Raw genomic sequence first — 15,264 nt, 5'->3', positions numbered from 1 at the left:
GCCGGAAGAATGCGATGGGCAGGCCATGTTGCGAGAATGTCGAACAGCAACCCTGCAAAGATGGTATTCGCTTCCGATCCGGCAGGTACGAGACGGTGTAGAGCGCAGCGAGCGAAATAGGCTGACCAGGTACAAAACGACTTGACGATCTTGGGGCGCATTCGTGGATGGAGAGATGCGGCATCGAACCGTGTATTGTGGCGTCAAATAGTTGATTCAGTGTTATCTGCGTTGATGTAAACTAAATGAAAAGAATAATGCTGTTACTGCCCTCTAGCGTGTACTTTGACTTTAATGCATTCACCACCAGTCCAATAACTTTTATTGCTCCACGTTTCAGGAGGTAGTAGTAGTAGTAGTAGTAGTAGTAGTAGTAGTAGTAGTAGTAGTAGTAGTAGTAGTAGTAGTAGTAGTAGTAGTAGTAGTAGTAGTAGTAGTAGTAGTAGTAGTAGTAGTAGTAGTAGTAGTAGTAGTAGTAGTAGTAGTAGTAGTAGTAGTAGTAGTAGTAGTAGTAGTAGTAGTAGTAGTAGTAGTAGTAGTAGTAGTAGTAGTAGTAGTAGTAGTAGTAGAAGTAGTAGTAGTAGTAGTAGTAGTAGTAGTAGTAGTAGTAGTTTTCGACAAATTTTTGTGGGTAACTAATGGGGGATCAAGTGTCCCCATATTGAGGCAATAATTTCAAATCCAAATACCCTAAAACATTGATGGAATGTTGTCATTCAGTACAGATCATTAAGTATATTAAATATTTTATAATTTTATGCTTTCTGCTGAGAAAAAAAAACGAAAGCATTTGGCCATTGTTGTGAAAATTTTGCGTGGCCAATATAAAAATCTTTAGGAAGGTCAAAACATACAAATCGCCCTGCAGAGTAAATAAGGTTGTCAATCCGAAAAATAACTCACCACATAAAAGTCATTTGTCTATAGGATCTATACTAAAAAAATACGCTAGGACAAAACTACTTTAGTTCTCGATAAAACATGGGGTGATCAAGGTCTCCCCGGGGATCAAGTCTCCCCACTTTCCCCTATATGTAAAGTTGGGGGACATGCGGCGAAAAAAGTCTTTTTCACTGTCAAAAACGCCAAATTTTGCAAAAATTTGCGTAGCTACTAAAAAAATAACGGCAATTTTGATGACTGTTTAATTTGCCTTGGAAAGCTTTAAGTAGGCTAGATGTACCAGTCGTGGCTAAAGGGCACTGCACGGTCTGCATTTATAATTTCTTTGCAGCGAGATAGAGGCAAAGCAGTCCGTGCAATGCCCTATAGCACCAGTTGTCGCACTAGTGGATTATACACCAAATGGCACATCACATCACCACAAAACGTTTTCTGATCAGTGAACCATGTTCATGTGACACGATAACACCTTAAATCTTCTCTAAATCAATAATAATGTTTCGGAGACGAGCCAGCCTAGGGCTGAAAGTCTCCTTAATGTATGTATGTATGTAGTTAGCCACCATCCTAGCTTGAGTCTTGCGCTGCATGCGGTTCCATTTGACATTAAGGTCAAATTTCACTATCATTATGAATTCAACATTTTGCTGTATGAAGGGCCAAAAATGTGGGTGGTGGACCTGTAAGCAGAGACGCTTACACGAAACCCACGGGAAAATAAGAATCTCCTTCCAGCAGAATGATCCAACAAAAAGAATAATGAAATTTGCAATACTTGTCAAGCTTTCCACGGGATGGTTTGTTAGAAGAAGGGCGCGTCAACTGGTTAACAACTGTTGGAGATAAAAGTAATAGCAGCTAACGACTAATATTTTCCTTCCTTGACTCCGATTGGCTACCACTTCGTTGTCCAGTTGTAACTTCATTGATGCCCTGATGCACCCTCCCAACCCCATCTCAAATACAGTCAAATAAGTTATATTGTAAGTAAAATTTGGTCATATGGAGAAAATATATGAAATAGTGATCTTGCAGATAATCCTGTAAAGCTACTGTGCTCCAACACTGCCAACACTGAAACATCAATTTCATCGTTAACTTAAGCTACAATTAACTACTTCCTATAATCACAACTTAATACATTAGTGTTTCGGTTGAAGCGTACCGCTATCTCTGGACCTCGATCCTGTATCGGGAAAAAAAAAATCTCTGTCGGCATAAGCATTCATTGAAAAAATGATTATAGATATATACAATATAAAAATAAAATGAAATGCTTGCCAAAAAATTAATAAGACAAATTCACTGAAAATATTGAATATAATGAATTATAAAACACGTAGATGAAACATAAATTATATTTAATACTAGTCGACGCAGCAGACGTTGTCCTGACTCCTGCATAGTAGGCAAAAATGCGCGTTGTTAACTGCCCATGCGAAACTTCTACACGAATAATAATTTTGGTATTTCACGATGTAATCTACCTTACTCGTGATTTTCGCATGAGGAAACATCTTATAAACCCGTCGGACATGATAGCGAACATATCTGTTGAAGGAATGAAGACAATCTATTCAGCCGCTCACGAATCACGCGTACACGAACACAGACCATTTCACCTTTATATCTAAAGATATAGAAGAAGAGGATAAATAAACAATATTTGTTGAAGAAACAGCTTTTTGTGAATAATGCAATGATCTATTATCCGAGATTGCCTTTTTGCCTTTCTCGTACAACAAAGTTGTACCGAAAGGCTATCATTTCACTCCGAATACGAACTTTTTATATAAGTCTCGCAGACCCATAGTGTTATATACCAATCGACTCAGCTCGACGAGCTGAGCACATGTCTGTCTGTCCGTGTGTATGTATGCGTGTATGTGTGTGTGTATGTGTGTGCACAAAAGCTAAAAAAACATTAGACAACTTTTCATATAGTAATCTTTAACCGATTTTCTCGCAACAAGTTGCATTCGACAGGGGGCAAGTCCTAGTTGATCACTATTGAATTTGATAACGATCGACCGTTGCGTTTAGAAGTTATTAAGGAAATGGTTCATCGAACTATATTAGCTCCATATAAGGTTGGTGTCTTGGCTAAATGCGAGAAAGGCAGTATCACTACTCAGTGAATTAAGTTGGGTTTTTCATTAGGAATGAATTTAAGAGCTGAAAATACAAATTTTAGAAAAAAATGAAATATCCTCATAACACTATTCCTGGAAATATAAATGAATGATGCTTTTATTATCATATCATATTATAATTTATCAATCATTGCAGAATCCTTGTTGAAAGTATGTATGTAGCTGGCCACCATCCTAGCTGGAGTCCCACTTCGCCTGCGGTTCCACCTAACAGCAAGACAAATTCTTCTTGAGTTCTCAACTGGATCTGTAAAGCTGAGTGTTCGAATCCAATCATTACATAACGATACCGATGTCTCTCTTACTGTACCTGAGGTGTTTGAGTTTATCGTATGTTTATAAATAATATATTTTATTTTATATAGAACTCTTCAAACAAAATAAAATAAAATGATAGTAACGACCTCCCTTCCTCCCTCACTAGGGCTGAAAGTAAGGAGACTAAAATAAGACAATAATAAATATGAAAAAATAAGAAAATAAAGACAAAAAAAAAATAATGTTTCGGAAATAGTAATTAAATTGTTTTATATATTTTGTTTTATTGACGAAAATAAGTATACATTCGATAATATGCAAGATGTACATTTGCATGCGCTGTCACGGAATAAAACTTGATGAGATTTTTGCAGCATGCCTTTCATCCTTCGCGTTTTAGTTTTTATTTAGTTTTTTTCTGGTCTGTTCTTATAACAAAAATTATTTCATCTTGATCTCGGTTCAAACACCAGTTTGTACGGTTGCGGTGAGAGTGTGATTCCGGGTACCAGTTTCAGTGTCGGTGCATCCGCGCTGTTCTTCGATGGACACACCCTGAATTCCCGAAGGATTCCTACAAAGAACGTAAACATACACGATCGTGCCAGCGATTCGCCGAGACAGCGTCTCCTTCCCAGGCCAAATGGAATCAGCCGTTCAGTGTTGGTTATTTTCCCATCTGGACCGATGAAACGTTCGGGTCTGAAATTTTCCGGGTCACCCCAATGCTCCTGATCCATATGGACGGTCCGTAAGCTCATCATGATTGTGGTGTTTTTCGGTACTCGATAGCCTCCCAGTGTGCAGTCCGATAATGCCCTCCTGGGACCCCCAAGTGGAGCGATTTGATGTAATCTCATTGTTTCGAGTAGGAAAGCTTCTGTGTACGGTAGCTGCGTTCGATATTTTTGCTGATATATTTCATCATGACGTAAGTTGCTATCAATTTCCGAAAGAATTTTATTTTGCATATCAGCTCTCATTGATAAAATCATAAAAGCAATATCAACGGTGGCGCTAGTGGTATGGGAACCAGCAATAAATATATCGAGAATAATCATGATTAGCTGAAGATCAGTGAATGTAGAGCAGGGATCATCTTTCCGATGTTCCATTTCTTTGATAAACGCGTAGATCAAATCATTCGAACATTTATCGTCACTATACTCCTGATGATGCTTCCTAATAGATGGCATAAAAAATTCCCGCAGCTCTCGATTAAACCGCTTAATTATATTGTATCCTGTCCAATCTGGGGCTATATAACGAAGCCATGGAAGTTGGCTCAGTATACCACCGGACATATCAAACGCCTTCGATCTATCATGAAGTAATTTTAGCAACCTGATGAGACGTTCGTCATCTCTTGGAATTCTAGATCCTGTTGTAAACGTCCAAAGCACGTTGATTACACTGGTTGGTAAAATACTTCCAGGCCAAATAGGTTTTCCTTTCAGGTCTTTGATAATATCGATCAACTCAACCAGTTCGTTTTGTACGTGCATTTGCATGGTTTGTTTACCATACCCGGCTTGACGCAGATGCCGTTCGATGAAGTTTCTGTGTTCTGTCCAAAACGGCCCGTCTGTAAAGGTCATACCCAACCTGAAAAGTAACAGAATTAATTATTATATAACTATTCCTCTAGTAGCGAATAATTCACACCTGGTACCCATAGCCCTTAGCCGGACGAAGAAATTGTCAGGTCGACCATCGAACACTTCATTGCTGTGCGCTTCCAGCACGGCGGGATACTGCAAAGCCACGACAACCAGCTCCCCGCCAAGCTTGAGCCCTATAACTGGGCTGTTGTACTGCTTCGAGAGGGCTTCGAATGCCAAATGTTGTCCTCCGCTGGATCGAGCCAATTTCCGTACAAACGGCGTGTTACCAATCAATGGAAGCCACTGTGGTCCTGCAAAAAAGGTGTATGTACACTGACTCCACAATCATGGGTCACACACTAATATGGGTCATTTCCATTTGATCAACGTGCAAAATGAAGTGGCTAATAATTGTTACAAAGTGACCCATATATGTAGGGTCAGTGTACTTGTTTGTACCCCAAATTTTCATGGAAAACTAAATGTTCAAAATGATGGTTCTCAGCATATTTGCATCGCAATTTGGTTCTGTTTGCTGCAATGGATCACAAAATTCATATACTTTTTGGGATAATTGTCAACATTATTCCGAAGGTAGTACTTAAATAATCCCTTAAACTATCCCGCAAAAATTTGTCATTTCTTGATCATGTCGGAACCAAGACGTGTCAAACTTCATGATTTTGGAAAACAAGTTCATTGGAATGTATTCTGAGTGTATCTGGCAGTACTGGAAAAGCTCGCGATCGTCATAATACAGCGTTTTTCTACTCAGGCCACCAAAGGAAAATGTCGTGGCCTTTTTGAACAATTTAGCTTGAAAAGCACTCATGAAAGGATTTTGTGCTTTATTTTAAAATTAAAATTTACAAGTTATTTATTTAAATAGATATATGCAAAAAAACAATGATTAGTCGATACATTAATCATTATTAAAGACTTCTCTCAATCAAACTTTTTGGAGCATGCCTTTCATCCATCTTATTTCTAAAGAGAACGAGAGGGGCGATATGTAAAAATCGCGTGACATCTCTGATTGAAATAAAAAAAAACAGTGCAGGGGATAAATACGTATCTCATGAAAAAACGTGTAAAAAAACGCGTCAATCCGGAAATCCAATTGAAAACAACCATCGAAAATTTTTCTGTTTAGCCCTGTTCAATCTATTTGATTGGTAGAAACTGGGTATTGCCGGATTGGGCTCGATGAGTGGAAGCCGGAAATCAGTGTTTTATGCCATTTTAGAATTGTAGACAGCCGACGTCTGGTTAGACCTGTGCGTTGCCGCCAACTATTTTCTTTGCCGTCCCCGCCGGTTTAAATTAATCGTCTTGGCGCCGTATGAAAATTGAACAATTATGCAGTATTTATTAGCAACAAATCTATGAATCTAAATCATTGAATGACGACCTACAGCATGTGCACTGATTGATTTTTTATCGATGGCGGCGTAATAGATCATTTTCATGCAGCGGCAGCAGCGTGGCGGCGTCGTTGCCAGGAATTCCTCTGGAAGTCTCTCCAGGAATTCATCTGGAAGTTTCTCAAAGGAACTCTTCACGAAGATCCTCCAGGAGTTCCTCCGAAAACTCCTCTTTAAAAATTCCGCTGAAAAGTCCCCTTTAAAAATTCCGCTGAAAAGTCCTCCAGGAATTCCTCCGGAAGTTCCTCCAGGAATTCCTCCGGAAGTTCCTCCAGGAATTCCTCCGGAAGTTCCTCCAGGAATTCCTCCGGAAGTTCCTCCAGAAATTCCTCCGGAAGTTCCTCCAGGAATTCATCTGGAAGTTTCTCAAAGGAACTCTTCAGGAAGATCCTCCAGGAGTTCCTCCGAAAACTCCTCTCTAAAATTCCGCTGAAAAGTCCTCCTGGAATTCCTCCGGAAGTTCCTCCAGGAATTCCTCCGGAAGTTCCTCCAGGAATTCCTCCGGAAGTTCCTCCAGGAATTCCTCCGGAAGTTCCTCCAGGAATTCCGCCCGAAGTTCCTCCAGAAATTCCTCCGGAAGTTCCTCCAGGAATTCCTCCGGAAGTTCCTCCAGGAATTCTTCCGGAAGTTCCTCCAGGAATTCCTCCGGAAGTTCCTCCAGGAATTCCTCCGGAAGTTCCTCCAGGAATTCCTCCGGAAGTTCCTCCAGGAATTCCTCCGGAAGTTCCTCCAGGAATTCCTCCGGAAGTTCCTCCAGGAATTCGTCCGGAAGTTCCTCCAGGAATTCCTCCGGAAGTTCCTCCAGGAATTCCTCCGGAAGTTCCTCCAGGAATTCCTCCGGAAGTTCCTCCAGGAATTCCTCCGGAAGTTCCTCCAGGAATTCCTCCGGAAGTTCCTCCAGGAATTCGTCCGGAAGTTCCTCCAGGAATTCGTCCGGAAGTTCCTCCAGGAATTCGTCCGGAAGTTCCTCCAGGAATTCGTCCGGAAGTTCCTCCAGGAATTCCTCCGGAAGTTCCTCCAGGAATTCCTCCGGAAGTTCCTCCAGGAATTCCTCCGGAAGTTCCTCCAGGAATTCCTCCGGAAGTTCCTCCAGGAATTCCTCCAGGAATTCGTCCGGAAGTTCCTCCAGGAATTCCTCCGGAAGTTCCTCCAGGAATTCCTCCGGAAGTTCCTCCAGGAATTCCGCCGGAAGTTCCTCCAGGAATTCCGCCGGAAGTTCCTCCAGAAATTCCTCCGGAAGTTCCTCCAGGAATTCATCTGGAAGTTTCTCAAAGGAACTCTTCAGGAAGATCCTCCAGGAGTTCCTCCGAAAACTCCTCTCTAAAATTCCGCTGAAAAGTCCTCCTGGAATTCCTCCGGAAGTTCCTCCAGGAATTCCTCCGGAAGTTCCTCCAGGAATTCCTCCGGAAGTTCCTCCAGGAATTCCTCCGGAAGTTCCTCCAGGAATTCCGCCCGAAGTTCCTCCAGAAATTCCTCCGGAAGTTCCTCCAGGAATTCCTCCGGAAGTTCCTCCAGGAATTCTTCCGGAAGTTCCTCCAGGAATTCCTCCGGAAGTTCCTCCAGGAATTCCCCCAGAAGTTCCTCCAGGAATTCCTACCAAAGTTTCGCCAGGAATTCCTACGGAAGTTCCTCCAAAAATTCCTCCGGAAGTTTCTCCAGGAATTCCTCCGGAAGTTCCTCCAGGAATTCCTCCGGAAGTTCCTCCAGGAATTCGTCCGGAAGTTCCTCCAGGAATTCGTCCGGAAGTTCCTCCAGGAATTCCTCCGGAAGTTCTTCCAGGAATTCCCCCGAAAGTTCCTCCAAGAAGTTCCTCCAGGAATTTGTCCGGAAGTTCCTCCAGGAATTCGTCCGAAAGTTCCTCCAGGAATTCCTCCGGAAGTTCCTCCAGGAATTCCTCCGGAAGTTCCTCCAGGAATTCCGCCGGAAGTTCCTCCAGGAATTCCGCCGGAAGTTCCTCCAGGAATTCCGCCGGAAGTTCCTCCAGGAATTCCGCCGGAAGTTCCTCTAGGAATTCCTCCGGAAGTTCCTCTAGGAATTCCTCCGGAAGTTCCTCCAGGAATTCCTCCGGAAGTTCCTCCAGGAATTCCTCCGGAAGTTCCTCCAGGAATTCCTCCGGAAGTTCCTCCAGGAATTCCTCCGGAAGTTCCTCCAGGAATCCCTCCGGAAGTTCCTCCAGGAATCCCTCCGGAAGTTCCTCCAGGAATCCCTCCGGAAGTTCCTCCAGGAATTCCTCCGGAAGTTCCTCCAGGAATTCCTCCGGAAGTTCCTCCAGGAATTCCTCCGGAAGTTCCTCCTGGAATTCCTCCGGAAGTTTCTCCAGGAATTCCTCCGGAAGTTCCTCCAGGAATTCCTCCGGAAGTTCCTCCAGGAATTCCTCCGGAAGTTCCTCCAGGAATTCCTCCGGAAGTTCCTCCGGAAGTTCCTCCAGGAATTCCTCCGGAAGTTCCTCCAGGAATTCCTCCGGAAGTTCCTCCAGGAATTCCGCCGGAAGTTCCTCCAGGAATTCCGCCGGAAGTTTCTCCAGAAATTCCGCCGGAAGTTCCTCCAGGAATTCCTCCGGAAGTTCCTCCAGGAATTCCGCCGGAAGTTCCTCCAGGAATTCCCCCGGAAGTTCCTCCGGGAATTTCTCTGGAAGTTCCTCCGGAAGTTCCTCCAGGAATTCCTCCGGAAGTTTCTCCAGGAATTTCTCCGGAAGTTCTTCCGAAAGTTCCTCCAGGAATTCTTCCGGAAGTTCCTCCAGGAATTCATCCGGAAGTTCCTCCAGGAATTCCTCCGGGAATTTCTCTGGAAGTTCCTCCGGAAGTTCCTTTGGGAATTCCTTTGCAACATCATAAAGAAATCTTCCCGAAAATTCTACCTAGAGTCTTCTGGTCTTTTTTCAGGATCTCCTCCAGTAATTCTCTAAAAAAATATATAAGAGTTTTTCTAAGAATTCTTCCTACGTTTTCCGCGGCAATTATTTTAATAAAAATAAATTCAGTAGTTTCTCCAGAAAACTCTCTATGAAATCTGTCCGAGATTTTTCCACAATTCCTTCGGAAAGTCGCCAAAGTCGGAAATGATTGATATTGTCCAAAAAAAATCTGGAGGAACTGCTTCAGAAAATTTCTCTTTCAGGAAAATTCACTATGTAATGTTTATGAGAATATCTGACGGAGTGGAGAGTTCCTGAAGGGTTTGACAAAGCAATCCTTGAAGGATTTCTTGACGAAAGTCTGGCGAAGTTTTGGAAAGAATTCCTTGTTTGAATCGCTGGAAAAAGAATAATTGCTTGAAAGAATTTTGGCTTGATTTCATGAGAAATTCTTGAAGGAATTCATGAAGGAGCTTCTGAAATAATTTTAGGAGAACTCTAGAAGTACAAGTATCTTCGTAGGATGTTTATAAGGAATTAAAAAAAAATTATTGTTGAAGTCAAATAATTTCAGACCGAAATACCAAACGAATCTACGAATGCGTTTTTGGAGTATTTTTTTTTGGAATGGCTGGAGAACCATTCCCACATTTCTGAAAGATTAAATAATTTATGTTTGGCCGAGTATACATTAGGCATAAGAGCAATAGGCCAAATAACCCTTAGAATCTATTAGTCAAGCTGCCCTAAAAGACATTTTTTCATAATGCTTCAGCACTTTTTCAGTTATAAAGTGGCTCCAGTGGCGCCATGCTTGTTGCGAGAATAAATAAAATTGAGCTAGTAGAAGTGAAAATAAATAATTCGGGACCACTTTGCGATTTGGGCGTAACTTATTTTGTAAACAAACACTGGAAGGCAAATTCCTGCTAAAACAAGCATTTCATGAGGAAACCACGGTATGGATCCGACAGATTAAGCTTTCCTCTACCAAATAAGGGAATTAGTTTGGGATGAAAACGATTGCATTCTTCGGAATCCATGAAGCAATGTTTGTTTACAAAATAAGCTACGCCCAAATCGCAAATCAGTCCCGAATTGTCATATAAACTTGTCTGTAAAAAAAACTCTTTTGAAAAAGAAATGTACTAGGTACTTTAATAGTCCTTTAATAGGCAGCGACGTGGTAAACAGCATTCGTCGGCGTGGTCAATTATCATACGGCGGCACGCTGATTCAATTTTTATGGCGGCGACGGCGGAGCAAGAAAATCAACGGCGATGGCAGCGTGGTGGGGCGGCTTCTTCTTATTGGCATTACATCCCCACACTGGGACAGAGCCGCCTCGCAGCTTAGTGTTCATTAAGCACTTCCACAGTTATTAACTGCGATGTTTCTAAGCCAAGTTACCATTTTTGCATTCGTATATCATGAGGCTAACACGATGATACTTTTATGCCCAGGGAAGTCGAGACAATTTCCAATCCGAAAATTGCCTAGACCGGCACCGGGAATCGAACCCAGCCACCCTCAGCATGGTCTTGCTTTGTAGCCGCGCGTCTTACCGCACGGCTAAGGAGGGCCCCAAGGTGGGGCGGCGCACAGGTTTAAAGCTGATTCCCTGGGAGAAGCGGATACATTTTGATCAGAACAGGAACCTGGCTTTCGAAGTCAGGTTAGCAAGCCAGGTATCATCCGAATGTGGCTACTTCCTCAGAGAACCTGCATTACATGGTGTTCTGAAATATGACATTTAAAAACGATGACCAATATCCCAAAAAGTATATGAATTTTGTGATCGATTGCAGGAAACGGAACCAAATTCCGATGCAAGTCTGCTGAGAACTATCATTTTAGTTTTCCATGAAATTGGGAGTCAGGTATGTAAGTGTAAAAGTAAGTCGTGGACCAGTAATTTACTTTTCGACTCTTTTAATGAAAGAAAGCAAAACCATCTAAAGGAAAAAAATATATAGCTAAAATTATTTGAACTTGTTTAGTGGAATGTCTGAACTCGTCATAAGACGAGTTATTACTTTTCCTTTAAATTTTACCACTATGCAATATTTATAGACACGTATTTCGATCTCAACAGCAAGGCCGTATTCAGTGTCTCGTACATGATTCGGCACAGACAAACATGGAATGACGTGGACGGCCATTCCTTACCTGGTGGAAAATTTGGTGGCCTACGAAGCTCCTGCAGTACCCAACCGATGAACGAAAATATTAGAACGCAGGTGAACAGTATTACGAGCATGGTGATATTGGAAACTTTTTTAATACGAAACCGTTCTTCAATTGAACTAACGATGTGTACTTAACCTTGCAGATATCAAAAATATGATCTTTCGCAATTGAACCGTAACTGTCTACTGCTTGGGTCACTCACTGTGTTCTAACTGTGCTGTTGGACATGTACGCAATCAAAACATTTATTTATAATGTACGGAAAACTATGATCGAACAAAACCTCAAGTTGCACCCATTAATTTGATTTGCATTTTAACCTTCTGGAACTCGCATTTTCCTCAAACATCGACGCAGTGCTGCTTCTGTTGGCAATCTGAAGCGCACTTTTTTATAAGGCGTTGAACATTTTACAGCGGTGCGAGTCTCCGAAGGTTAACAATATAATTATCACATGTATCACCCATAATATCATATTTGTCGCATATGAATAGGAAATCTTGCAACGATAGGACTTATATTCGATTATACGCTGTGTATGGTAGCCATAGTACTACCAATTAATTGGCGTTAAACGAAAGTGGTGTATAATTATGTGCAATAAACTTAATCAAGTAGCTGGTCAATGAGAAGCGTCCTATTGTAATAAAATGCCCTAAACTCACTGATCAATTTTTTACACATTGATTTCAGAAAATTATTCTAATTATTGTTTTGAATTAATTATCCACATTCTAAGAGCCTAAACTAAAAATCTACGAGTGAGTACGGTGAGCATTAGAGTGATTCAAATTTTGACTTTTTTGCACCCCGATGCTTAAACGATTGCATTTGCCATTTAAATAAACCTCCTAAATTTTTAGCTAATTTGGATGTAATTTGATTGTGCACACGTCATTTAAAGTTTGTATGAAAATTACTATGAAAATCGCCATTGATGTAAAAGATCGTTCCGTGAGGAGACCCATGAACAATTTGAATACAATTAACGCGTCCACTTCATAGAACACTTCCTAAGCTGAAAGACAGTTGTTGTTGTGAAACGATTTGACTTTTGTAAGCAAAGTTATATAGAAAACAAAAATGCTCATTATTGATATTGATGTTATTCTTTTACGTGTTAAATTGAATTTCCCACGATTCAGTGTTTCCTTAATAACTTTTCTTGAAAGCATCAAATCGTTTCGCAACAAAGATGAGCTGCTTCCTTGCTAAATTTGCTATGTAGCCAACGTTTTCGTACGTTTTTGAAGCTTAATAGGAAGCGTTGTGGAACGGTTTGCCCAAAAGTTACTGTTTTCATATCGATTTTCATACAAACTTCATATTGCGCGTGCTCACTCAAATTACAACCAAATTAGCTAAAAATTTAGGATGATTGCTAAAACAGCAAATGTAATCGTTTAAGCACAGGGGAGCGAAAAAGTCAAAATTTGAATCAGTCTAGTGAGCATACTTTAATTGGAACTTGAAGTTTTACAGAACTCATGGATTGTTTGGTTTGGTTTAGGCTAGGCACTTCAGTTCTTGCTTGTTGCCTTTCTCATACACATTGTCATCGTTTTTGAAAGAATCAACTCAGCTCGAACAATTGAGGTGATGTTTGTCTATGAACAGGTTTGTGCGTGTGTAAGTATGTGCGCAAAAAACTCACTCGCTTTTTAGGCACTTGTCCTTAACCAATTTAATCGCCACAAGTTGCAGAAAATTGGGCAGATTGCATTATGTGATTTAAAATTATAGCCAAAATACTGTTTTTTAAATAATGCATGATACCCTTGGCGGTTGAATCATTGTTTTGAGAGCAGACAAATTTCTATCATCATTCGACGAATATTATTATGTAAAGAAGAATAAATTGTTTTCGCTATTACCAAGATATTCTTTGTAGAGATGTGTGCTTGTAAAAATTGTGAGCTGATATTGTAGTTAGGTATCGATGCGTTTCACCTTAATCTTGTGGCACGCGCACGGTCCTGGAATGCAGTCCTGCTGCACAAACGACGTATTCCCACTAGTGCTATACAAAATACAGCAGGGCGCCTGCTCGATTGTAAATTAACAAAATTAAATTGCTGTTCCAAACACCTGTTGTTCGATCGTTGCGAACCAGATGAAACATTGCAGTAGTTTGTTCGGATGGATGGTTGAAATAAAAAACCATACCCGTGAGAAAATGAAACTTGCGACGAAATCTCGACGTGAGTTTCAATTAATTATCACGAATTAATAATAAAGGGTTCCAGAGATGAAAGAAAATTTTGTGAACAATGTTAGAACATCGGAAGTATTTGAGGGAGAATTGCATGAAAAAATCTAAAAAGTGTAAGTTCTGAAATAGTTTCAGAAACGAAGGTTTCCTCTCCCTCATATGCCCTTGTGAATTCGTGTGTGTTCCATTAGTATCCTTTAGAACCAAAATTTTAAAAATAACCTGTAGATCTCTGAGATCTTTAGAAACATCCTACGACTACGAAAATAATTCTTCTGAGTAGATCAAAAACATCGAAGAGAATTGCAAATATCAATTTACAACATTTAAAAAAAAAATTAAGATTCCGAAGGGTTTATGTGTTACGAAAATAATTATTGAGAATATTGGGATATTTAAAACGACAAATGGCCATCAAATGAACATCTCATGATTTAGACAAGGTCAACTAAACTTGACAATGTACTATTTATAGTATTTAAATTGTCCATGGAAATACTATAAATAGTACATTGTCTACACCTTCCGACTGATTTAACACTGTCTCGTTCTTGGGCCTCATGTAGCGAAACGGAAATAGTTATTCTGCATCCACGAACGATCGCACATCAATTTATATTTGTAATCACCTTTGGAACCAAAGCTCCAGTCTCAAACGGAGAAGGATGACCACAGAAGAAAGATCTATTTTTCTGAAATGCAGCGGATTAGCCCATGAGGTGATTAGCATAAGAAAAAGAAAGGGTCAGATTTTATGATAACATCATCGCACATCCAGCGCTGGCTATTCACAACAACACAACGGTTTATTCTTTTTTTGGATGGAACCCGCAGCCCATATAACCGATCGGAATGGGATGGCTTCGGTCCAGTCGGATGTTGTAACTTTGTCCGAAAAGAACATTCGGTGTTGTCAGCGGATCGATTCAAGAACAAGAATGTGGCATAATTTTGTGGTTTTGATAATATTTGTGATATTGTTTTGTTTGCGAGATATGCGGAAGCCGAGCTATTTTCCACCAGGTATACCACTGAATTTGAGTGAATATTTCCTCAAAATTGGGTGAAATGAATAAGATTTAAAAATGTGCTTCTTGTCAGGTAAAACAAATGCTTCAATTTTAATGAATTTGTTGAACAAAGTGGGTAGAGTGAAAATGCATAGGGAAAACGGTTTAAAATGCACCAGTCAGCTAATACGAGGCACAGCAATTTCGGGGATCTAGGCTGAGTTAAATTAAAACACCGATAGCAGCTGATACAACATCAAGAAAAAATAGTTGTGTCCTTGTGATAAAAAATTAAAACTTTTGTTTCCTCAAGGGGGTTTTACTAGAAACATTTTCTCAACAATCTTAAAAACATATTGGTAATGATTATGCCAACTTAGTGAAAAGTAAGAAGTTATGAGTGATGGAAAGTAAGAACTAAAAAACGACAAGTGAGAAGCAAGAATCCAGTATTGTAAACTGGGGACTGGAACATGAGAAGTGAGATTTAAAAACCAAAAAGTAGAAATTTCAGAAGGGATAAGTGAAAAATGAAACGTGAGAAGTGAAAAGTAAGAAATAAGATGTAGAAAGTGAGAAGGAAGAAGTGGGTCGCCAGAAGTGAGAAATGAGATGTGAACGGTGAGAATTAAGAAATGATAAATAGGGAGTGTGAA

General features: G+C 40.5%; 2 protein-coding genes across 2 annotated transcripts in view; one reads left to right on the top strand and one right to left on the bottom strand.

Annotated features, from left to right (window-relative positions):
- Positions 1–3,600: 3,600 nt before the first annotated feature.
- LOC134214995 (probable cytochrome P450 305a1) lies at positions 3,601–11,592 on the bottom strand. Its single transcript, XM_062694261.1, has 3 exons — positions 11,366–11,592; positions 4,980–5,229; positions 3,601–4,919 (listed from the first exon to the last, which is right to left on the bottom strand). Exons 1-3 carry the CDS (start codon positions 11,454–11,456, stop codon positions 3,761–3,763), a joined length of 1,500 nt encoding a protein of 499 aa, XP_062550245.1. The 5' UTR covers positions 11,457–11,592; the 3' UTR covers positions 3,601–3,760.
- Positions 11,593–14,478: 2,886 nt separating this feature from the next.
- Positions 14,479–15,264, top strand: part of LOC134214994 (methyl farnesoate epoxidase-like) — a 33,535-nt gene continuing 32,749 nt past the window's right edge. Inside the window, exon 1 of the mRNA XM_062694260.1 lies at positions 14,479–14,621. Within this exon, the coding sequence (XP_062550244.1) occupies positions 14,537–14,621 (85 nt within the window). The 5' untranslated portion in view covers positions 14,479–14,536. The remainder of the gene's footprint in view (positions 14,622–15,264) is intronic.

This window comes from Armigeres subalbatus, chromosome 2, assembly GCF_024139115.2.
Source record: "Armigeres subalbatus isolate Guangzhou_Male chromosome 2, GZ_Asu_2, whole genome shotgun sequence".
Lineage (NCBI taxonomy): Eukaryota > Metazoa > Arthropoda > Insecta > Diptera > Culicidae > Armigeres > Armigeres subalbatus.
The sequence above is the reverse complement of the archived record's forward strand: the minus strand, read 5'-3'. Positions and strand labels throughout refer to the sequence as shown.

Coding starts and splice junctions, on each gene's coding strand:
- LOC134214995 (XM_062694261.1), bottom strand. CDS start 11,456: ATGCTCGTAATACTGTTCACCTGCGTTCTAATATTTTCGTTCATCGGT. Junction 5,230..11,365: donor GCCACCAAATTTTCCACCAG/GTAAGGAATGGC, acceptor CCTTTTTTGCAG/GACCACAGTGGCTTCCATTG. Junction 4,920..4,979: donor CTAAGGGCTATGGGTACCAG/GTGTGAATTATT, acceptor GTTACTTTTCAG/GTTGGGTATGACCTTTACAG.